Below are 24,145 nucleotides of genomic sequence, written 5' to 3'. Positions count from 1 at the left end.
ATAATGTCAGTGCATGAAACAGGCAAGGTCTCAAACTCCACACCTGGACTGTAAATAAAATTGAGAAGGGGGAAATCCTGGAATACGAGCCTGCCTATTTTGCAAATTGACAAGCAGGTTTTAATGCTGGTATTGCCCTCAGAGGTTGAGCGTTTGGGCCTTTAGATCTTCTTTTGGTTCTGCAAGGAATTATTCACTTCCCATGGCCTGTCTCAAAATAGTTTCCCCTTTCTGGTAGCAGGTACTGGTTCCCTCTAGACATGGGCATTTCGATTGCCCACAGTGCGTAGCATACACGTAACAGGAAGCTCCTTTAATCTAGATATTTGGGCCATATGGTTCTCGGTTCTTGACTGGACTCGGTTTATTCCCCCAGCACCTTCCAAAGAGAAACCTCCAGAAGAGGAAAACAAAGACGTGGAGAAAGATGAAGAGGAACGATCCTGTGAAATGTTTTGTTGCAAATTTAAGCGCCGGCCTTTGGTGTGTCATGTGAAGAAATACCAGTTCCCCAGCAGCATTGACCCTCTCACCAGTGAGTAAGCAGAAGGGGCCTCGGGCACCGCCCAGTGCTTAAGACAAGGAAAGCGGGGGCCGACCAAAGAATCTGTTTGAAATTCCCGGTCAGCTAGGCATTGATCCCTGCTCTGCTTATGTCACCCGTACACCACGGATCTCCCACACTAGATCGCTTGAGATGCACTCACAGTGGTCATTATTCTGGGGGCGAGGGGGGGTAGGAAGAAATGTGGTCCATCTCCTATGCAGTGAATGTCATTCATCAGATTTGATGAAACTGCTTAAGGAAGCTAAAGAGGAAAGCTGGACATTTCTTCAGATCCATACGATCACCAGTTTAGGACTCTTCACAAGCGCCTCTTCCTGCCCCATGAGGAAAAAAAAATGGCAGCTCTGTGCCAACAAAACAGTCTCTGCGGATTTATTCTCTGTTTGCAGGGGACCTTTGGTGAAACCCAAGCAGCTCATTCACAACCAAGCCATCACCAAAGCAACTGGGGGGTGTGGTGCAAGAATATATTGTTGTTGGTAAAATCCATTCACTCTGAGAAAGGGGGCAAAGATCCAGGATGTGACCAATGAATTAAACATTCTGGCTAGTGAAGAAAGGGCACCCCATGCCCACGGGGCTTGCTTTCCTCTTCAGCGGGAGAGCAACACTCCTTTCATGATGGTTGGGCTACTGCGAACAACTGCGTGGAGCCTCTTCTGTGACACACGGTTCTCTGAGGACAGAAGAAGGAAGTCTGTTCTGCGGTTTTCAGAGTTCCCCGTTCTCTCTGTTCCTTTAGATAGCCATCCTGCGGTACGGAGGCCTTGCTCTCCAAGGAGTGATTCTAGACACAACCAGGCAGGATAACCTTTGGACAAAGTCACGCGTGCGCCCTTAAGCTGTGCTCTGCCCTCTCTCCTCCCAACCTAGATCTGATGTACGTGTTCTGGCTGTTCATTGTGGTGCTGGCCTGGAACTGGAACTGCTGGCTGATCCCCGTTCGCTGGGCTTTCCCGTATCAGACTCCCAGAAATGTCCTCTATTGGATGGCCGTCGATTACCTCTGTGACGCCATTTACATTCTGGACATGGCGCTCTTCCAGGTCCGCCTGCAGTTTGTGGAAAGAGGAGATGTCATAGTAAGTGGTGCGGAGGGAGTGAAACAATCACGTTGGATCCCCTACAGACCACCATCTGGAGGGGGCCTGTTGTCGTGTTGCAGCAGCTACCACACCAAACTGGACGTTATTGGTAACTTGTCAATTAGAGGGCAGGGCTCCTCAAGTGCTAAAAGGTATGGCGGTTACCACAAGAGAACGTTATCCCAACAAAAGCTTTTCAGAAGGGTCCATAAGGTACAGATTACCTTGCTTTGTTTTGTGATAGGTCATCAAGAGACGAAACCCAGGCTTCTTTTGAAAATATATTTATTTATTTTAAAACATTTTTACTCCACCTTCTCCTTAAAAAGAACCCAAAATAGGATTGTTCAGTCAGAAACGTCCGCCTGAATCATCTCTCAGAATGATTAATATGTTAGCTTCTGGTGACACCCATTGAGGTATAGTTTGGCCCCCAGTCTTCACTATAACCCGGTCTTTTGACACTCTGGGGCTCAGTGGCAGCAGGGATCCCTGAGAACTGGGCAGAGGAGAAAGCCAAGGGCTACAAGCCACGAGCCTCTCTTTCTGTCGGCAATCATTTTGAAAGTTGGACATTTCCACGTTGCCAGACCTCCTGCGGTGAGGGACCCAGGGCTTCGTTTAGATTTGTGGCATGACGTATCCGTGTGAAACTGAGGCAGGAGGCAACCAAGGGCCTTGCCTTGTACGATGGAAAATGTTGACTAAAATGTTCTACACAAACCAGGAGTATAGGGACATTCACGTGAAACATAGAAGTCCCACAAGAAAACGGGAAGGCAACAATCTTCCTCCCTTCTTTGTTTCCCTGGGTGTCCATTGTGTGGTGATGTGAAGGAAGGAGTGGGCATTTTTACCCTTCAAGAGATGCTTTAAGTCGGTTGGTCGGTCAGTTGGTTGGTTGGTTCTTAACCTTGGGTTACTCAGGAGTTTTGGACTGCAACTCCCAGAAGCCTTCACCACCAGCTGTCCTGGCTGGGGTTTCTGGGGGTTGCAGTTCAAAAGCATCTGAGTAACAAAGGTTAAGAACCACTGGGTTAGTTGACCAACTTGTTGGTCAGGCAGTCAGCCAGCTGGTCAGTCGGCCAGGCAACATGTGACCTGTGAGCTTCCCATACTAATTAATAATCATGTGCCCATCAAGTCCATTCTGAATTATGGAGACTTTTTTTTCCCAGGTATGTACAGGACTGGTTGCCCTATCCTTCTTTCAGGGGGACAGGGGCTCTGAGGCTGTGCAACTTAGATTTTCTCCCAGGATGCCCTGTGGGGAGCTGTATTTCCAAGATAGGCTCCACAGTCAGATATATAACTCGTGACTTACCTCATCCAGTCAGTTTTATCATACTGAAGCTTATGAAAACGTTCTCTCTCTCTCTCTCTCTCTCTCCTTTTTCTTCTCTTCTAGACTGACAAAAAAGCCATGAGGAAGAACTACCTGAGGTCACGTCGCTTCAAGGTCTGTATGGGTTTTCCTCATTTTTTCCCCCTCAGCCATTTCAATGTGTAAAACATGCACCAGTTTACAGATGTTAAATATTCCAATTTGGAGGTGAAGGGGTAGTTAATGTAATTTTATTTACCACCTGCTGGGCAAGGTTTCCTGCTCCTTCTGATTTCCAGGCAGCACCTCCAAACTGCTCACTCCATTGAAGCAAAGCCCAGATGGCGTATTATTTTTGCAACCAAAGTACTTCACTGCTCCAAAGAGATGTGCAATTAATGGGGGGAAAGCATGCCAGGTTGCTAACCGTTTTTGGACCTTTGTGCCATTACAGATGGACGTGGTCTGCCTTCTTCCGCTGGATTTTCTCTACTTCAAAGTCGGGGTCCATTCTCTCCTACGGTTGCCTCGCTGTTTGAAGGTGAGCCAGCTGAGGGTGGTACAGGTGGTTTCCTAGCAAAAGACCCAGAGCATTTCCCATTTTGCTGGCTTTCTTATGTGCAACTACCGGTAACTCCTCAGCCTTTTCTTCTTCTAAGGTGAAATGTAAAAATAATTACCAGGGCTAAACCTCACAGACCTAAGGATTTTACCACACAGGTGTTGGTAAAATGAAGTTGTTTTCCTGGTAGGTTAAAAATGTATCTTCCTTTTGAGATCAGCAGGGAAGAGAGAATTTGGGAATTCTACCAATTATACTTTTTGAAAAGCTTCTCCTTCTCTTCTTGAATTCTCTCCTGCAGTACCTGGCCTTCTTTGAGTTCAACAGTCGGCTTGAAGCGATTCTCAGCAAGGCCTATGTTTACAGGTAAGGCGATCTGTGGCTGGAATATCCTGCAGGGGATCTGTCACAGCAAAAAAATGCATTGAAAAAACAGCGCTCCCAAGATATATATGTGTTGTTATAAATACAAGTTAGCAATCAGAGAACAAGCAAGCAGACACCAGCTGTAAAGAATTGACAGTCTTTTTCGTATTATACATTTCAGTATATATTTCTGAATTGTTTTCCACACGTGGAACATCGTATAACTTACTTGACAGCCTTGTCCTGCATTTTGGGGAGAGAGAAAATCTAACTTCCAGAAACCGCACCGTTTTCAATAATTGTCCCTGCTGCTTATTACAATATTCCCCAAAAATAAGGTTCTGGGTTTGTTGGTGCTGCTCTGCTACCCATTCATTGGCGTTCCAGTCACTGCCGAGATTTTTTTTGGCAATCTGTCTTGCTCTGTTTTTCTGCTATGACTCTTTAGCTGCTAAAAATAATTAATCTGTCTTCCTGGAATGACTGCCTCTTTTAAAAAGGGGGAAGAAAGATTTTCAGTGAAGTGCTGTGAGTTTTGTCCTTTGAGAACACTGACAACCGAAAAGATTCGAATGTATTCCAAACGATTCTGCCAAACCCAGCAAACAAGATATTTTAAAAATGTGGCAAGAACGGTTAAGCAAATTTGCAAAAACGGGAGATTAAAAAAAGCAGACTTGCACAGTCTTGTTCGAGACAAGAAAGGAGAGAAGGGAGGGCTGGCATTCCTTGAAGTATAAAAGGCCTGTTAAGCAGCGGACTCCCCTTAGGAAAAGAACAATTCATTGTTAAACCAAATATACCCAGCAATACAGACATCAATGAAAAACGAAGGAGCACAATGCTCTGTCAGAGAGTTTAAGGATCTATGTGTACAGCTGGAAAAATGCTTATCAAGGTCAAGTCTCCCAAAATATAATTGGAGAGTTGATACAAGATCCACAAGAATGCAAGGAGCCAAATCGTCATGAGAAACAGGCCTCTCATTGTTAGCATTTTGCCACAACAGTAGGATAACATTTGGGTAAGGCTACCATTTAAAACAGTGTCAGCTCAGATCAAGGAGAATACCTTGAAAACAGTCTCGAGGTGGCACTGAAGCCCTGTCTGGCTCTTGAAAAGGAATGTCCAGATTTCTCCTGCATGCTGGAGAGAGTATGTGGCTGAAGGGGAACTGACAGTGGGGATGACCAAAAGTGGAAGTATTTTGGGGGGGGAGGAAGTGGTTGATTCTATTTCAAAAATTACTGATCAAATTGTGGGATTTCATTGGGTTTTGTGTAGGGTCTAATGAATGCCTGCCGCACACGCACTTAATAGCCTTCCTAGCAGTGAGAGCGTGGCTAGAAATAGCCGCATAGAGGAAGACGCAGGAGGGCTCGGCGACAGAGAACAGGTTTAAAAGAACATGACAGCCAGCGCTGATGGAAAAAGGAACCCATCCTCTCTGAGAGGAGACGGTCAAAAGGGATGGCCAAGCCAGACCCCTGTTTCTGGATCAGCCAACCCTTTCATTGTATCCCAGATGCGTTTTAGGTATAAGGTTGACCAGTAAGCCTTCGGAGGAGCCCAAAAAGCTGCCTTCGTTCTGTCCGGTCAATAGTCTCTCAAGGGCACCCAACGATAACGGCACAAGTCGATGTTTAGCCGGTCATCTTGGAGAGTCTTTCTGACCTTCTTCGGCTTCTTCGAAGGCCGGCTGCCTTTTGCCTCTTCCCTTGTTCCTGCTTCTTGAACTACAGGTGAAGAGATTGGTTATTAGCCCAGATTGCAAGCAGTGACACCTTCCACAGACCCTCTTCTTTCCTTTCATCCTCTTTGCAGAGTGATCCGGATCACCGCTTACTTGCTCTTCAGCTTACATGTGAACTGCTGCCTCTATTACTGGGCCTCTACCTTCCAGGGGTTGGGCTCTACCACGTGGGTGTATGATGGAGAAGGAAACAGGTAGCCGTTGTTTGTTTGTTTGCTTTCTGCCCCGGCCGAATGCCTTCATGTCGTAGGACAGACGTAGGCTCACACAGACGATCGTAGCCATTTTCTTATGGGCTTCTTGTCTGTTTGTATTTTTAAAGCTACGTCCGCTGCTACTACTGGGCTGTCAAGACCTTAATAACAATCGGAGGACTTCCCGATCCGCAGACCCTCTTTGAGATTGTCTTTCAACTCCTCAATTACTTCACGGGCGTCTTTGCTTTCTCTGTCATGATAGGCCAGGTAAGAAAACTGGGAATACCTTTGCCTTCCTGATGGTGAGCATGAGCTCCTGAAATTGTCCCTTTTGATGCGGTTCGAAAGAAGTGTGTGGGTAGTGTTTTTTCCCCCCACATTTCCTATAAAAGCTGATTTTTAATTTCTGCGCACAAAGGAACATTAGAAAAACCAAGTGAGATGAAACCTGGATGTTAAGAGTATGTCTTTAAAGGGTGATTCCCCCCCCACCCCCCGATATACAGAGCAGCATAAGAAGAAGAACTGACCGTGCTGCAGAGATCTTTAGAGCCTTGCTGGGTTGTATTCTGTAGAGATCAGCTCTCTGGGTCAAGTGGTTGTTCCCAAGATTAGGCCTCCTTCAGTCTCTTGAGAGAAGATGGTCACATGCTCTGGATGGAGGACTTGGAACAGCGTCTCGTGTGGCTGAGGAGGCCAATTCGAGAGCGACCATCCCTTCCACACTGAGAACAAATGCAATCCCAAGGGACACCCCTAGAAAAGCAAACTTATCAGCATTCAAGGCTCACCTTCACAATAGTGATTGCACCACCGTCCCACCAAATGGGCTCCTTTGGCGAACGCCTGATCGAGACACGCCGTATGCGTGAGTGCCACTGCACCGTGGCCTCTCTCCTCGGACAGGCTGGCTTCCATGCAACTGGCCACACGCCTAATTTTGCAATAAATGCATGGCTGGTCGTGCGAGAGAGACCCTGCTAATGTAAGAGAAAATGGCTGTGGGGTTGCCTCCGCACATAGGATTCTGGCTTATTTTCCCCGAGGAATTTTAGGACCGTCTGTTTCTCCATTTCTTTCACTAGCTAATTAATTAAAATGAAATTTATTCACTCAGGTTGTTCAAAAATGTACATCATGCCAAATAAGAAATCCCCAGAATATATCCCCTTCTTCTGTCTTGCACAGATGAGAGATGTTGTTGGTGCTGCCACGGCTGGACAGACGTACTACAGGACCTGTATGGACCAGACCGTCAAATATATGACTTTTTACAGGATCCCCCATTCTGTTCAGAACCGGGTCAAGACCTGGTACGAGTACACGTGGCATTCCCAAGGCATGCTTGGTAAGCAGGAGTGGAACGTGGGCTTCATCCGGGCCAATTTCTGGATGCTCGGAGCTGCTGTGCTCCAGTTCTTCTGAGCTGGAGGTGGGGTCCCCCTCCTCTCTTAGGTTTGCACATTTAAAAAGGCAAATTCCTAGCACACGGGCATGTCAAGAGTTATAGAGGTCAGCAAACTCTTCTGGGATGAGTTCAGCCTCAGCGGGACCACGTGTCTAGCTCCAGATTGGCAGATTTGGGTGAAAGGGCCCTTAATGGCAAGTGATCTTTCAAAAGCTTTCCGGGTTGGCTTTTTTGATTTTGGGAAATGGCGATTTTCCCAGGAGGAGGAAGAAAACCAGCGGCAGAAGTATGTGAGGTGAATTGGCAGTCAAAGGAAGACGGAGGAGATTTGCCAACCAAGCCTTGGGCGCTTCAGCTTCTTAGATTCAGGCTTATTTTAGTTTGCAACTGTCTTTTCCTTCATGCAAAATCCGAGTGTTTCTTGAAAAATCTTTTACAGGATTACCCTGCCTCATTTATGACGGGAGTCTCCCGCCTTTCTTTATACATTCTCATTCACTTTCCTTCACCAGTCCCCACTGTGCTTCTGGTAACTATTAGATGCACGCAATTGCTGGTATTTTCCACTGGAAATAGTGTACATTAAATGGAAAAATTCAGCTAAGCCTGTGTGGGTTTTGTGCAATCTAGGGAGGGCAATTTAAACAAACTAATGGAGAAAGGTATTTGTAAATCCCCAGAGCTTGGCAAATGTCAGTTTTTAAGACCTGAATTCCCAGAATCTGAGGGAGACCGGGAGTTGTACTCCAAAAAAGGAACAATTCTGGAGGTCACCTTAATCAGTAAAGAGGGTCAGGTTGTCCCAAGGCAGCCACTGCCACACTGAATGGCATTTTGACCTGCAACTGAACCTTTGAATCTCCTGCTTATCAGGTCACGAGCAGAGTCTTGGCTGCAATACTGCAATTTAACCACTGTGCCATGAGACTCCTTGAAATGCAGTTTTAAAAAAGTAGAAACAGATGACATCGCAGTTTTGCAATCTGAAGCAGGGATGCCTTGAGATGTAAATGACATTTGGTCACCCTCTTATGATGTTTACATCAAGAGGAGCTAAAAAGATTCATTTGCTTAGTGCAAACATAGCAGCTTTGGAGAACACACCTCTGGAGAGGTAACACTTTATCCCCTTCTAATTGAAAAGCTGCCCCGTCATCGGTTTGGGCCCTGACCCTTCCGTTGCCACAAAGCTCTGAACCCTGGCAAAGGCCTTGTTGTGATATTTCCTTTGCTACAGACGAGTCCGAGCTGCTGATGCAGCTGCCGGAGAAGATGAAACTGGACATAGCTGTGGACGTCAATTATGACATCGTCAGCAAGGTGCCTCTCTTCCAGGTACCCTCCTCTCTCTCCTTGGGGCTGGGTTGGCCCAAACTCTGAGCTGCTTGCACAAGCCCGACCCTGCCTCCTCTCTTTCTTTGCCCCCAGGGTTGTGACCGGCAAATGATTTTCGACATGCTGAAGAGACTTCGCTCGGTTGTGTACTTACCTAACGACTATGTGTGCCAAAAGGTAACAAGCAGCATAAAAGCAGGGGGAAAGTCACCCTGCGGTGAATTGCATCAAGGAAAGAAGGAAAGCTTTCAGGAGTATTTTGCCTCTTTCAGGAGGAGGGCTCTCATTTTCTCCGCTCTTCTACAAGCAGATATATATATTCCCAACCTTTTGGTATATATTCCAATCAATCAATCAATCAATCAATCAATCAATCAATCAATCAATCAATCAATCAATCAATCAATTTTCCAACTTTTTCAAAGGGGTCCTATATCTATCTATCTATCTGTCTGTCTGTCTGTCTATATAAAAGTTGGAAATGCTTGTGGATTATTTCCTATTTCTTTTTAGGTCCAAATATTTGTCTCCTTCCCTGTTTTATTGTTCAGGATTTTTCAGAAGCTTATCACAGACAAACCCTAAAGCTATATAAAGACCTCAGACATAGGACTAACTACCTGCTTGTGCTATGGAAATATCATCCCCCCCCCAAAAAAAACCCAGGGAATTTTCCACTACCCATGAAGTAGCCACTTTATTTCAGTGGAAGCAATAGGGGTTCCCTATGGTGCCAAAGGGGGGGGGGGGGACACAAAGCCTTCTTCCCTGCTGTACATCCCCATGGGATGGTTAGCGCAGAGCAGAAAGCCTTGATCGTAGAAACTGGGCCCAAAGCACGCTGGCCACTGAAGCCTGGCCCACAAACCAGCCTAAGCATGTTCAGAGAATCCTTTCGGGAAGTCAAGAGATGAACTGCCACTAAAGAGGCACGTGAGGATTTTCTCTCCAGGGAAGTAGGGATAAAAGGTTATAAGATGTTGAAGAGAGAAAAAAAGGGTCCCCATGTTTTAGATCTCTTTGTATCGATTGTCTTTGATTCAGGGAGAAATCGGCCGAGAAATGTACATCATTCAAGTGGGAGAGGTCAAGGTGCTCGGAGGACCCGATGGCAAGACCGTGCTGGTCACTTTGAAAGCTGGATCGGTGTTTGGAGAAATAAGGTGAGCGGCCAGGGGGGAAACCCACTTTCTGAAGAGCTGGGATTTGTTGTTGTTGTTCTTTTAAGGGTGGTGAGTTTCCTGCCCTTCCCTTGTTCTGCTTTATTTAAGGGCAGGGTCTGGGCAGTAAGAACTCATGGGCTTGGAAATGCTCCGTGTGAGCACAAATCAATGAACAAACACAACGGCCCTCCCTCACCCCCACAAAATTCATTTTTAAAAAAAGGTTCTCTCCTGTCTTGTCTGCGACTCCCCTCCTGCTCATTGGAGAGAGGGGGTGAGGAACCACAGCCCCTCTCGATGAGTCACAGTCCTACAATTCACGAGCAGCAAAGCCCGATGCACAAAACTGCTCCTGTAGCCCCTGACGCAGGGACACGGACGGTCCCCCTCACAGCATCCAGAGCGGCATGGACCGGTGACAGCCAGCGCACTGGAAAGTTTAGGCAACCGTAATGCAAGAGGGTAAGAAAGAAAGCCCAACCCAATCTGGATGGAGGTCTACTTGGTGTTTCCCTCTTTCCATTAGCTTGCTGGCCGTGGGAGGCGGGAACCGGCGCACCGCCAATGTCGTGGCCCATGGGTTTACTAACCTTTTCATCCTGGAAAAGAAGGATTTGAATGAGATTTTAGTGCATTATCCAGAGTCTCAGAAGCTGCTACGGAAGAAAGCCAGGTAGGAGAACGGCTGGCAAAGTCAGCCCGCGCGGCATCGTTCTTATCATATAAAGGAGTTGGAGACGCTTTTGTGTTCTGAATGTTCGCAAGGTGTGTGAGAGTAAAACTATTACGTTTTCTCACGGTATGAGGGTAAGCAAAGCGTGTGGGTTTTTAGTCATACAATAAAGTTGGTGAAACTGTTAGGAAAAAAAATGAGCCATTATGAAGAAGGTTCTGTTGCAGATAGAAAAGCCTAAACTCTTACCCTGACTAGATAGACATGTCCCTTAAAAGGCCCACCGGAGAGGAGCAGATGCGAAAGAGAACGGGAAGGAAGTGGAGTGGATTGATGGACCCATCGGAAGAGATACGAGAGAGAGAGAGAGAGAGAGGCCTCCGGCTCCTCTCCTCCCAAAGGTCCCCTTGTGGGGCCAAGAGGGCTCATTACAAGGGAGGAGTAATTACAGGGGTTTCATTAAAGTTCTAGATTAAGGACTTCCCCAGAAAACCCACAGAGACTTCACAAATGGTTCACAATGCCTCTGATTTCAATGAATCGAGATCCCACCCCTGGGATCGTCCATTTAAAGCAATTATTCACCCCCATGGGAGAGAGGCTTCAAACTGTGGAAGCCGAACTCTGATTCTTGAGTGTGCAGTAATGAGCATGGTTTTGTGGCCCATTTTGGGGGCAGAAGATCCGGATCACACCCTAAAAGGGGGAACCTGATCAAAAGTGAGCAACCCTGCAGTGACAATTTTTAAAAAAGAAGGGATGTTTTCATAGGTTTGTCTGCTTTGCAACGTGTTCTATACCAGACCAGGCAGCGAGGGACAAGCATCAACCATCATGAGACTAAGATAATTTAAATTCTGCCTGGAGAATACAAAATATGTAGAAAATATTGTAATATTTGTAATTATATTCCTTATGGGATTTTTTTTCATACTTACAAAAAGCACTTAGAGAGTTGCACTGAGGGGAAGGCAATAGAAATTAAGATTTAAAAAACCCCAGAAAAACTCAAATACATGTTTAACAACATATATTTTGACATTTTTCAGATACTAACCAAAACAAATACTCTTCTTCTCCACAGACCTGTCAAAACCTCTATTTGTATCATCGTGCTTGCTCTTAAATTGATGTTAAAATATATATTTGAAGGCTAGAGGAAGGGGGGTGGGAAGGTAAAATTTTGAAAAAGTAGATTTGTGAAAACACACCATTGTTGTTTACACGTGCGGTTTCAAGCTGTGCTAAGTTTTTTTTTAAAATCTGCATCTGCGCTTCTGAAAAAGAAACAAAAAACATAAGCAGCTCACCGCTGGGGGGGGGGAATTATGTTGAACACCACCCAGAATCAAGCGCTCCATGTTTCTCCCCCCCCCCTCCCCCGGCCCCCAGGAGAATGCTCAAAAACCACAGCAAGCCGAAAGATGGCAAAGGCGTCCCGCTCATCATCCCACCAAAGGTGGGGACCCCGAAACTCTTTCAAGCCGCCTTACTTGCAGCCGGAAAGATGGGAGGAAAAGGGCGCCTGGCTCACCTCCGGTGGAAGCTGAAAGAGCTGAAAGCCATGCAGGTAAAAAAGAAAAAAAAGGATGCAGGTCTGCAATTGCAGAGATGAACAGGATGGGGTGGGGGGGGACACCAGAGAGCTCCCCAAAAATCAAGTTTCATTATACGTGTTTATTATGTACGTTGCCACCAAGTCCAGAATTTCCCTCATTTTTAACTCTTCCTCTTTCCCTCTTTGTTCTGTCGCTGTATAAGCATTTCCTCCTAGAAGGGGTCAGTTTGGGCCGGAATCTGCAAAAGGACTCACAGTTGTGCAAAATGTGTTACTCTGTGTGGCACAGAAAAGGAGCGTGAGTCCTGATGCCATGCCACCCCTTTCTTTCCTTCCCAGGCCGCCAACGCCAGCCCAGTGCCACCGAGGTCCCTCGTCAGCCGGGGTTCTCCGAATGGCACCCCCAAACCGGACGATGGCAGCGCGGAGAAGGGCCTCCCAGACAGTTCCGATCACTCTGTCCGGGTTCGCATGAGCTCGGCATCCGAAGGGGGTGAGGAGATTCTCTCGGTGGAGGTTTTCGAGAAGGAGAACGCCAAGTGAAAAAAGGCAGACGGTCAGGGCCATCATCACCTACGAACAGGAATGGCCCCTGAGGGACAGGGGATCACCCCATGTTTGCTGTTTAAAGGTTCCAAAAGTTTGCCATATTCTGCTAGCAGAGACTAATAAACAGCTGCAAAAGGATCACTTAAAAAGAGGAAATTAAATTTCCGAGAGGCTCTCTGTCTTTGCATAAGGCAATAGTGGCTTTTAACCCTCTAAACGGTCAGTGAACATTAATTTGCCTAAAGCATTCACAGCCAGTATTTGCCTTGTAATATTATATGCAGTTTTAGCAACCAGTTTTAGGAATCAGCTATTTCCCCCCCAAAAAAATTCAAGAGAAGAAACCACAGGTTTAGGCAGGCACCCAACAGGTCAAGCAGTCTCAGCTGTAAGAGGCAACACCATAATCTCCCTGGGAACCTGCCATCCAGAGGCTGGGAGGCTGAGAGTATTTCAAACATTCGCAAGAAGGTATGGTATGCTTTCATGTCCAAATCTGGTTCCACAGTCCACCGGCATAGCAGATGGTCAGATTCTGCACCTGTTGGATGTATTCTAATCTGCTGGAAGTCCAAGATCAGTGGCTGCCTCCCAGTAGCTTGCTGTTGCTTTGAATACAACTTCATCCTAATAAATGGCATTATTTCTGTTTGTGGGCATGGGTGGACCTTTTTTAAGGTACTCGGGATCATGCAAATATCTTTGTCAGCAGCGGAAGTCTGTCTTACTCTGCCGGGCAGCAGGTAGAGGGGTTCATGGTGGCATCCACCTTTCCCTGGAGAGAGGCTGGCAAAACAGAACTCTGCCTTGCAAAACAGAACTTGGAATATTACAGTGCTGGGATGCTCACTAGGGTGAAGCAATGGTTTCAATGGCCAGTAGGTGGTAGTAATAAGGCTGCTGGGAGATGATCTAAGACTAATAATACGTCAAGTCAATTCTCACCTAGGGTGACCCTTTTTCAGGGTTTTCCAGGCAGGGAACTCAACTCAGAAATGGGTTGTCCTTCCCTTCTGGAAGGGTGCCCTGCCACCATGTGCAGCTTGCCCAAGGCCACCCAGGCTGGCTGTGCTCGCGGGAGGCAGGGTGGGGAGTCATGCTCGGGCATTCAAAGGTATCGGCGGGCAAGGGTTGGGGAAAACATTCTTCCAGCTCCTTTGCCTTTCCTGCGTTTGGTTACACAACCCTGTTTGGAGGAATGGAAGCATAAACTGTGTTCTAAAGAGGTGTTGAGTTTTTAATCTCACGTTTCCTTGCATGAAAGTGCAGCCACTATGTCCATGACAATAGTTGGTGGCCTGAGCTCTAATATGCCTCTTTTACAAAACTTTGGAGAAGGAAAACTCATAAAAGATTTGAGGTTCTTCTTGGAGGTACTTCAGCTCAATCATGATGAATTCTCTTACCTCCTTCCGGCTGGTTAATATCTCACTGGTGGTGGAAGAATTCTGCTTGAAAGGAAAGGCCTGAGATTTGGAAGGCGAAACACACCTGGTGCTTCGCGGTTCCTCTTATTTATTTATTTATTTATTTATTTATTTATTTATTTATTTATTTATTTATTTATTTATTTATTTATTTATTTATTTATTTGACTTATATACCGCCCCATAGTGCTACAAGCACTCTCCGGGCGGTTTACAATTTAGCCCTTTCTTTTTACACCAATATGGAAATGCTGTCTCCTTTACCTAATCTGATTGTGACGAAAAAGCAAACACCCATAAGGCACTTCCTATCTTTATCACACCGCTAGGACTCATAGCTTCCAACTAAGAGCTAACATATTTATTGTTCTGGGCCTGCAATGAAGGCCAGGAGGAGAACATGCTGTTTTGCAATACCTGCCCCTTTAGATGCTACAAAGCGCAACTCCATCTCCATGGTTCGTTTTGATTCGAACCCATGAAAGAAGCAAGGAACTGCAAGGTGCTCGCCACCGTTATGTGACTCATTGCTTCCAGAGTGCAGCTGCGAAGCAGGGAGAAGGTGGCTGGATCTGCTCTTCCCCCCCCATTTTTATCAAAGGGGAGTTTCTGAAGGTGACATTGCTGTAGCCATTCCGACAGGGTGTCAGCCAGGTTCAGAAGCAGAGAGCTGCGGTTGCACAGAGCGCCCTTTAGTTATGTCCTGTCAAGGTGGAACCGCTTAAAGTGACCCTAACAGGGCTTTCAAGGTGAGTGAGGTATTTAAGGTTTCGCCTGTTCTGGATCCCACCGATGAGCTTCCACGGCTGAGCAGGCCTTTGAACCCAGGCCTCCTGAGTCCCAGTCTCTCGCTCTATCCACGGCACCACAATGAGGTAATCGACACGCTCCACCACTTGGCTTGAACTCAACCAAGCAGCTTTCCCTGCAGAAACAGCGTCGCTAAACTGCGTTTTTGCTCCTGAACCTCATCAAACTCTTATGCCCCGGGCCCAGTCTTCCCAGTTCGGCCCTCTTCGCCCTTCTGTGCTTCCTCTCTTCCTGCACTCTTCTTCCCCAGATCATCCGAACCGGGCATTGCATACTCCCTCCACCCCACTCCTCCAGAAATGATGGAGAAGCGAGCCTCCGTTCTCTGCCTTGAGACTTCAAGGAAGGCGTCAACCAGGAGTCCGACAACATAGCCCCGGCTGTAACCAAAGCTAGAGTTTGGGGCGACGGACGCTCTTAAGTGCCAAACATGAATGTCAAGGTCTCTTTGAGGAAGAGCGTCCTGATGTCATTCCTGCCAAGGTTAATTAATCCCTTCATCTGCCAGAGAATAAATTAGAAGTAAGGAATTACGGACTTCCAATGTACGTTGCAGTGTTCTTAAAAGGGACGATATAAATCCCTGGTAATGAGATTGTGTTGCTATTTTCTCTGCGAGCTTGAAAGAGAGTCACTTTCTGGTCACCTTGTTTCGTCATACTAATAAGGTCCTGTAGTAAAGCTTCACTGGCCTTTCCCGGGCCAGGCTGGGCCAACAGACACCTGGCCATCTTCTGTCTTCTGAAGAGACCAGGACTGGGCCCTCAGGAGAGGCTGTGCCCAGAATAGTCTCCTAGAGACGTTTCCAGAACAGAGGGAGCCTACCTTGTGCTCTCAAAGCGGTGGGCAAGTCTTGATTCTTGACTTGCTGAGCCTTTCGTTGTTCTTGGCTCAGCGTCGTCCAGGAGAGGAGAGGCAAATTCTAAATAATGGTTCAACTGTACAATTTATGTCAGCAATGGGCCGATTCACCCCTTTTCTTCTAAGCAGCCAACTCACTCTTCACTGTTTTCAAGTTCCCTTTGATTTCTGGAGCATCTCCACAGGTCTTAACTTCTGAGGAACATCTAGGCAGGAGTTCAAAGATGCTTTTGTAGATCATCTTATTAAAAGAGAGAGAGAGAGAAGTTTGGTTTTCCTTATGGTTTGGGAAAGCAAACCCAAAGATTCTTTCCCTTTCTTTTACTGTTTGTTTGCTTGAGCTGGGCTGATGAGAGCGGTCCTTAGCAATTAAGTCTTGGAAACTTACAATATTTCCAAGCAGCTGGGCAGCCAGAGAGCTAGAGGTAATCTGTTGGGAAATTACTTTGCTGGGTAAATCGACTGCTTTTAAAAAGCTCCGCCAGTTTTGCCCTCTATAAGCTGATTGTGTCGAAGTAGCAACTGTAGTAACCAAAAACCGCTGCTGGGCCATATATGTACCTTATCTCAGCTGTTTCTCTTTCAAGTCTGGCTCTCTAGTGGGTTTTCCCTCCCCAAAGGGTGGCTTTCTGGGCTCTCAAGAAGTGTCCAGGTAGAACGAAAGGCCCTGAGTCAAGTTCTTGTGCGTTGCCGTTCCTGGTGTCCAATTTATGTCTATCAGTTCTTTTGCGCAAATATTGTTCAGTTTGCCCGAGGTAGAGGGCAGAGGGACAGCGCTGGCGACGGGTGGCGTCGATCACGTGAGCATAGGCGCAAGGAAGCCTGCCCTTGATGTTGTGTGTGACATTGCTGGGTAAGAGGGCTGTCATTGCGTTGCCAGAGTAGATGAGGGGACAGAGCTGGCCTCTGGGATTGTAGCAGGACTTAGTTCTGTAAGCACCTACAGGCCTGCCACCAAAGGCTTGGAAGAGTGAAGGACTCTTGCCTGGTAGACTCGTCATGGAAATTCTTCACAGCCAGATAGCTGTTCCGCGACTAACAAACGGTGTCCATTATCTGCCCCCGCTCCAGACCTGGCCAGGAAGCTATGTACAAACATGACAGCCCTTGACCCTCCTTCTTCTGTCTGAAGAGGTGGACCTGATCCATTGCAGCTTACTTTAAAATACAGCCGTTCATCTCTAAGGTGCCACCATGTGTTCGTCCCTTGGTGGTGGTGGCGGCGGCTGTTTTTTTGCTTTTGCTCTGTTTTGGGTCTGAGGGGCTTGCACAGACGGCTGCGGCTACTTCTCAGAAAACGTTTGAAAGCTAAACTTCCCAAGCTATGACCTGGAGCCGGGTTTAATGTCAACAGACGAGTGCCAAGGACAGGCAGGAGCTGCCACTGGTTAAAATCCGCATTATCTGCGGGCCCCGACTCCTTTCCCAACCACCCTGGCGATTTATCAGATTTGGCAGGGCATGTAATCTTACAGCACTTCGCGTTCTTGGAAGTATCCGTTGTTGAAGCAGCCTAGGAAGGGAACCCTGGCGCATGCAGAGGACAGAGAGAGAAGACTGGCCAGTGAAACCATCCAGCCTCCCCCCCCCCCCCCCGCCCCTGAATTCAATTAGGGGGAGGCTCCGCATTCATTGTTTATAAGTGGTGCTTTGTTATCGGCCACTTTTGAGCTTTCCCCTGGGAAGGAAAAGCAAGTTATGTAAGTCACCGATTAAATGGAAGGTGATTCAGTTTCAGCCTTGGCCTTGATTCATTCCTCCACCCACACTTTTAACTCACCTATATATATATATACAAGACAACCTCCTCTCTTCTCTAAAAGTTAAAAACAAAGACACCCTTCTTTAATTGTGCTGACAATTTAAAAAAAGAAGACGAAAATTGCATAATTTGTTTTATGACTTGATATCTGAAAACAAGAAACATGTGATGAGGAGACAGAAGAAAAGATACATGTTGGGGTTTGCTTTTTTTTGCACAAGGAAGGCATTTTGCTGTGGGCAGCTATTCTGAATCTGGCTTTTTCTCTAAAAATCACCAGCAACCCAGATGCTCAGAAGCAACCCTGTTACTGAATTCGGAGAGTGCTTGAAGATCAGGCTTTGGTCACTGGGGCTACACAGCGGCTTGGACTTAGTGGGGCTTGCTTCTGAGTAGACCTGGGCAGGATTCCACTATTCAATTAACAATCTTTGTTGTTAAAATTGTTGAGAATCATTCTGCACACAGTAGATGACGTGTAACTATTAGCTGGAGACAGCTTTTATATTTTTTAAAAATGTGAGAGAACAAAGAGAAAAATGCACACCTCCACAAGGATCCCTTCTACTACTTCCATGCACTTATGAATGCTGTTAAAGTAGGAGAGGTTGCTGGAGTTTATCGAGTGCAGCCAAAGCTGGTTTTGTGTGAATCCAAAAGGAAGCTGGCCTTAAACTACGAAGTTCTCTTAGACTGTTGGTCGTTCTTGTGAACAACGATGAAGCCCCGATCACCAAAACTCCTTAAGGAAGGCTGCCTTGTGCAATTTGCAAAATATTTCATTTTCAAAGAAAGGCTGAAAGACTTTCCGAATGCTAGCAGGGTAAATTCATATATTGTGCGTGTCCAGTAGAATGCAACTGATCTATATAAAGAGGCCTGTGTGCCATGATGTGCCTTTTGCGTTAGCCAGTCACTGCTGCAGGCCCTTTTAACACATATTTGTCAAATGTCTGCATGAACACAGTGAGGCAGAGAACGCTGGCCTGAATTCAGTTCCCAGTCCCGACTGCAGTGGCCTCGTCAAATCGACCGCTGGACAGTAAATGAACCATTACATTAATGCCCATTGATTCCGGGGGGGGGGGGGTCTTCTCTAGCTGGCACTGGCAGCTGGATTCGGGCTCTGCGCTCCAGACCGCAAGCGGCTGTAGAGGAGACCCCCTTTATTGCCAGAAAGGCTGGTAATTCCTCAAGTTTGACTTCTCAGCCTAGCGGGACAGGGCCAAACTGGGACCTTACTGGTGGAGACAGAGGACTTGTGACTTTTAGCCGCTTGGTTTAAGGAAATTTTTGCAGGTTTTGAGGTTTCCAGCACAGGTTTAATTACAGTATAGCGGAACTTTTGGTGAAGGCACGCTTATGCTTCAGAGGCGCATCAAGATCCCTCAGGGAGACATCAGGGCGGCCGCATCCGGACAAGCCTTTCATGGTGACCCTCCTTGCCCAGAATTTCCCTGAAGAAGCTGTTAAGGAGGAAAAGGCAAACAGGGATCATCCACCTTCATCATCAGAGGTCTGGGGAGCAGGTGCACGCACCCCCCCCCTCGGCCAGGGGGTCTGGCCGGCTGCCCCCATCCAGGTGCCCCAGCTCTGGCCGGGCGGGGGGGGGGCGGCGGGGGTGAAGCCCCCTCTCGACCACGACCCCCACCCCGTCATTCAACCCGGAGCCCCCCCCCCACACGCCTGCAAGGAACCAAGACGGCCACCCTCCGGCCTCCCCCCGCCCCATCGAGTCTGGCCCTGAGCCTCAGCCCCGGAGCCTGGAACCGGGAGCGCGGCCTCAGGTGGCAGCGAGTCTCTCAGGCCACCCCGGGAAGAGGGGACCGGGGGCGGGGGGGGCTCCTCCTCCGCCTCCTCCCCCTCCCCCCTCCCTCCGCCGCCAAGGCCCGGGGGGGAAGCCCGCGGGGTTGCCCCTAGCAACCGAAGTCGGTCACGGCGGAGGCGGATCCCCCCCCCCCCCCGGCTGGAAGGGAAGCGCGGGCGCACAAGGGGGCCTCCCTCCCTCCCTCGCGCCGGGCCGGGCCGAGGCGAAGGGAAGGGAAGGGAGGCGAAGGGAGGGCCGCCCGCCGGGGAGGAGGAGGCTGAGGCGGAGGCGACGGGAGTCCTGAGGCGGGCGGACACGTGACGGAGGGTTCCCACGAGGCGCCGCCGCCGCCACTGCCGTTGCCGGAGCGGGTCCTCCCCTCCCGGGCGGAGGTAGGTGCCCGGGAACGCCTCCCTTTCCTCTGGCTGGCGGGGGGGGCGGTGCGGTGTGGGGGGGAAGGTTGCGCGTGGTCGCCCCCCCTCACCCGGCTGAGTTGGGGGGGGCCGGGCCGGGCGAGGGCTTGGGGGGGAGGGAGGGGCTCCCTCGAGGTCGCCCAGCTCGCCCTGCCCGTTGCAGGAGGGGCGGCGGCGGCGGGGGGGGGGAGGAAGAGGGATCCTGCTTGGCCCCTTTTGGGGAGCCCCCCCCCCGCTCGCCTCGCCTCGAGGGAGGGAGGGAAGGAGGGGGGGCGGGCCGGCGGGTTCCCCCCTCCCCCCGCCTCTCCTTCTGCTTGCTTGCGGGAGGGGGGCATCCGCGAAGGGCCGCTTTGGGGGCGCCCCCGCCCCGAGACGCTTCCCCGAGAGGGTCCGTCCCCCGGGGGGAGCCCTTCGGGGCGTTTCCAGGAGGGGAGCCCCGCTCAGGCCCCTCCCGCAGGCGCAGGACACGCGTCCTCGTGGGGGGCATCTGAATCAGCCCGCCCGCCAGCCAGCAGGATTCGGCCTCGGCTCTACCCCCGTCCCACCCCCCCCGCCCCCGAGCAGCTGTCCAGGATCCGCCCCTCTGGCAGCCCTGAAGGTCCCCCTTCGCCCCCCCCCCGGCACACCTGCCCAGCTGGCAGCCCCTGGTGCTCCTGACCTGGCATGGAGGGCGGGGCACCCAGGAGATGGCAAGCTGGGGGGGGGCTGTAGAATGCTGGGGGTGGGTGGGCAAAGGAGGGCTGCCTGCCCCCCCACGCTCCCCCCCTGCCCTTTCTTGGGTGTCTGCAGAGAGGAGCTTCTCTCCCCCCCCTCCGGCCTTTCCGCTCAGAGGTGAGTGGTTCCCCCCCCTGAAAGAAAGCCCCTCTCTTCTGGGTTGCTTCTTTCTCTTTTTGTAGAGAAGTGGGGCGGCGGAGGGGGGGGGAAGAGAGAAAGGGAAAAAAATGCCCTTGCTCTGTTATTTGAAAGCCCCAAAAGCACCCCTGGACAGGCAGGGAGGGGCGCCCTTCTCAGCAAGACAAAACATGGTGGGGCGTTCATTCCAAAATTGGGTGGGTGGGGAGGGGGCTCCTATGTGCCCTTGGTCTTGGCTTGCTTAATTCTTAATTGCCTGACACCCCACCTTCTCCTGAGCAGTTTCTCTCTCTCTCTCTCTCTCTCTCTCTCTGACTCTGTCTTTTCTGCCTGTCCTGCTTCCTTGCAGATGCCGTTCCTGGAGCCCGGTGTCACCACCACCACCGTCTGGGACATTCCTCCCTGAGAAACCTGCTTTCGGGGGGGGGGGGGAGGCAAAGAAGAAGAAGAAGACAAAATAGAAGAAGACGAAGAAGAGGAGCGTGAATGCTTCTCCTCCTCCGTCCGGCCTCCGCCCTTTCTTTCTCACGCTGCAGCTGGAGGAGGAGGAGGAGGAGGCGACGCGGCAGCAGCAGCAGCAACCGGCGCGGTGGCATTTCTGGCATTCCGCGGCAGATGCCACGGAGGAATGGGAAGTTTCGGTGGAAGGGATGCTCCAGCTGACAGCAGCCATTAGGCTTCGGGGCGGAGAAGAGGTGCCGACGGACGCCAGAGAACCCGGGGAAGAGACTTTGGGCCCTCCTTTCCTCCTCGGGGATAAAAGTTAACATTTAACAGAGCTCGAGAAGAGAAAAACATGCGGCTTCTCTTTGCCCGTGGAAGTGTTGTTATCGTTTGACCGCAGGTCAAGCCAGGTAGGTGAGCTCTCGGGTTGGTCGTGTTTTTAAAGGGAACTGGCTTCCGGTGCGCCAGAAACACCAGCGGCCTTTTCTAACTTCTGTATTTTAGTACGTATGGGCGATTCAGAACCTGCCTTGTTCCTCCATGGTGTGTCCTCCTGGGAGTTTACTCTGGGTTGGTGCTAAGGCTTTGAGCCCATTTGGCTGTGAAGCAAGTAATCCTTTTGCCGGCCTGGAATTTCTCCCTTGACCTTTGAGACCTCCTGGACTCCGTTCCCTGCTCGTTCAGTTCACCGTTTGAATGCTGGAAACTCTTGTGAGCATCCCACAAGGTGTGTCAAAAGCTAGGAAGCAAGAACACCGATAGTTTTGACTCCCATCTTGTGTTTGCTATATATTGTAACATTGTCAGCATTTTGAAATCTTTTTGCTAAATGGTTTGTAAATATTTATATATACATATATATCAGAGGAAAATGCAAGGAAGTTTAGCTCAGCTGTTCCTGAACCTTCCTATTCCACTTACCTTTGGCTGCTTCTTTTCCATCTCGGTTTTACCAACGGTGACAGCCAGCCGACCCTTCATCAGCGCTTAGAACACGGCCAATTTTGCTAAATTGTTTATTGATTTGCTTGACTAATCTCTCATCTTTCTGCTGGGACTGGGACTTTAGGCAGCTCACAACAAGCTTAAACACAGGTTCAGACAGCACAGATAAAGGCACCTGCAGGTAGAAAGAGAGAAAACAGTATTATGTGGACACCCCTTTAAACAAAAGATAAGTGTTTAAATCCTGTTGAGTGAAAGAGCAATTTAAAAGAACTTAAAAAGAAAACAAAGATCTTCTCTGAGCTTTTAAACACGCCTTTTTTTTTTTTAGCATTGAGTAAGTTGCGAAAATACTGTCTCATTAAAAAGGCCCTTTGCTTATTGCTGGAAAACCTGGTTCATGATATTTAGCTAAAGCTTGGAAATTTGAACTTTATGGAATACTGCTCCTGGAATGCTTAGTTGCAGTGATCAGCTGTTCCGTTCCTAGTTTGCTGCGCCTTTTTATTTTCCCTCCGCAGTGGTGAAGGTCTAAAGCTTTCCAGATGAAAGTGCCAAAGGAGGAAGGATCATCTTGTGACCAGTCCCTGAAGGCTAATTTCTTTGCTGTGTGTGTGTGTGTGTGTGTGTGGGGGGGGCTAGAGGCTGACAAGGGGCAGCCACTTGTCAGGGGAAGGGGGAATCCAAGGCAGGAGGCCCCTAAAGTGCATTTGTGGGTTTGCCCCCCTGCCCCCTTCCCATCTCAGCTGCCTGCCTGTGGGGACATGTTGTAGGTCAAGGGGAGCCTCTCCTGACCCGACAGGCAGCAGCCGTGCAGCCCCGAATCCCAGCTCGGTGGTGGTTGATGCCTTGGGCTTGTCTTGAGACTTCGTTTTGTGATTTGGGCCTTGCTGGATTTGAGAGTGGAGCCAGTCCGCGCACACAGTCGTTGTTGCGGTGGGTGCGACGGGAAAGGGACCGGGTGGCAATCGTGGCTCCTTGGTTTCCTCTGCCCCGTTTAAATGCCAGCCTGAGCCTCGCAGAGCACGGCTCTCACCGCTGAAGGTTCGGGTCCTGCCTTTCTACCTGCGGTCTTTTCTTTCATGGTTGGGGGTCTCGCCCGGAGGGGGGGGACTCGAGTTGCGGGACTCGCCGTCAAGTCGGACTTCAGTCGCATCAGGGACTCAACTCAAGGGGTTGGTTGGTTGGTTTTTCAGCCGTCCGCCTCAACGATGCAGAGATTAGGTTCTCTAACAACAGTTCCCTAAGCAAGCGTGGGTAAGCGCACCTTTATGGGGCTCCTAAAACATCAGAAGCAGGCGACCTTTCAAGTCCTGCTTGTCTCAGGCTGGGCATTCCAGAACAGGGAGAGAGAAACAGGGGGGGGAAAAATCTTCGCGTCAACCTGCCTGGATGTTGAAACCTCGTAATCAATGAGTAAAGCACAGTATCAAGATGGGGACTGCAAACCTGTAAAACCTCTGTGTGTGTGTGTGTGTGTGTGTGTGTGTGAGAGAGAGAGAGAGAGAGAACTTGAAATCAGAAGTTTCTGCTTTGGATTAAGGCTCGAAATCTCCAGCTTTCCCCAGATGTTCGTTGTATACGCGGCGGCAGTGGCAGCAGCAGCAGCCTCCAGAGAGCCTCCGAGAGGCATTGAGCCCTTTAGCCTCTAGCGGTGAAGCCTGAAAGGGAGGGATCTGGAGTCAAGGCAGCAGCAGCTGAAGGGGTGATCCCGGCGCAGAATCGGTCAGAGGGCGAGAAAGCCAGAGGCGGCTTCTCTGATCCTGTCAGACGGTGCCCTGGCAATCTCCAGATTAGGGCTGGGGGTAAGGCATCCTTTGCGAGGCTGCCTGGGGTTGTTTGAAGTGCTGCTCGTTGTTAAAAATGGGACCACGCGATTAGGAGAAGGCCGGCAGGAGGAGGCGAGGGCTTAAAGAGGCGAACGGGCTGCAAATCTGTTTCTGAGGTGCTTGGGTGCTGCGAACAGGGAGAGATCAAGTCGGCCGTGAGGTTCTGAATTAAAGTAACCTCCCTCTGGAGTGATTAGGTTGTTCCCTTCTAGCTTTGCCCGCTTATTGTAAACGGCATCCTGAACATGGAAGCTTGAGAATGTAAATTAGTCATTTATGACTAATGGTTCTGTTTTTCCACTAACCAGGGCAGACACCGTATACCCAGACCAGACAGATACTCTACTGTTTTCAGTTGTGTAAGGAAGAAAGCCTGATTTTCGCCACTTTTCAGTTTTCTTAATTGATGGGCCATGCCGGGCGAAATCACCCACCGTTGCGTCACCTGGTGGGG

General features: G+C 49.3%; 2 protein-coding genes and 1 long non-coding RNA gene across 4 annotated transcripts in view; 2 read left to right on the top strand and 1 right to left on the bottom strand.

Annotated features, from left to right (window-relative positions):
• CNGB1 (cyclic nucleotide gated channel subunit beta 1) overlaps positions 1-13,192 on the top strand; it is a 21,336-nt gene extending 8,144 nt beyond the window's left edge. The window contains exons 8-21 of one of the 2 annotated variants that reach the window (XM_072980634.2): positions 377-535; positions 1,442-1,650; positions 3,062-3,112; positions 3,432-3,518; positions 3,841-3,905; positions 5,730-5,852; positions 5,981-6,122; positions 7,044-7,203; positions 8,501-8,598; positions 8,692-8,775; positions 9,643-9,761; positions 10,288-10,434; positions 11,827-12,004; positions 12,332-13,192. In XM_072980634.2, the coding sequence (XP_072836735.2) occupies positions 377-535; positions 1,442-1,650; positions 3,062-3,112; positions 3,432-3,518; positions 3,841-3,905; positions 5,730-5,852; positions 5,981-6,122; positions 7,044-7,203; positions 8,501-8,598; positions 8,692-8,775; positions 9,643-9,761; positions 10,288-10,434; positions 11,827-12,004; positions 12,332-12,535 (1,826 nt within the window). In that variant the 3' untranslated portion in view covers positions 12,536-13,192. The remainder of the gene's footprint in view (positions 1-376; positions 536-1,441; positions 1,651-3,061; positions 3,113-3,431; positions 3,519-3,840; positions 3,906-5,729; positions 5,853-5,980; positions 6,123-7,043; positions 7,204-8,500; positions 8,599-8,691; positions 8,776-9,642; positions 9,762-10,287; positions 10,435-11,826; positions 12,005-12,331) is intronic. The other variant, XM_078380539.1, reaches the window with a different exon arrangement.
• LOC144584434 (uncharacterized) lies at positions 12,843-21,964 on the bottom strand. Its single transcript, XR_013538666.1, has 3 exons — positions 21,839-21,964; positions 20,742-21,656; positions 12,843-18,867 (listed from the first exon to the last, which is right to left on the bottom strand). It is a non-coding gene; the product is annotated as an uncharacterized LOC144584434 (long non-coding RNA).
• The window catches only part of KIFC3 (kinesin family member C3), a 25,350-nt gene continuing 22,392 nt past the window's right edge, over positions 21,188-24,145 (top strand). The window contains exon 1 of the mRNA XM_078380538.1: positions 21,188-21,327. The gene's annotated coding sequence lies outside the window, so the exon portion shown is untranslated. The remainder of the gene's footprint in view (positions 21,328-24,145) is intronic.

The sequence above is a fragment of the Pogona vitticeps genome, chromosome 10 (genome assembly GCF_051106095.1).
Source record: "Pogona vitticeps strain Pit_001003342236 chromosome 10, PviZW2.1, whole genome shotgun sequence".
Taxonomy (NCBI): domain Eukaryota; kingdom Metazoa; phylum Chordata; class Lepidosauria; order Squamata; family Agamidae; genus Pogona; species Pogona vitticeps.
This window is presented reverse-complemented; position numbering and strand designations above follow the sequence as displayed.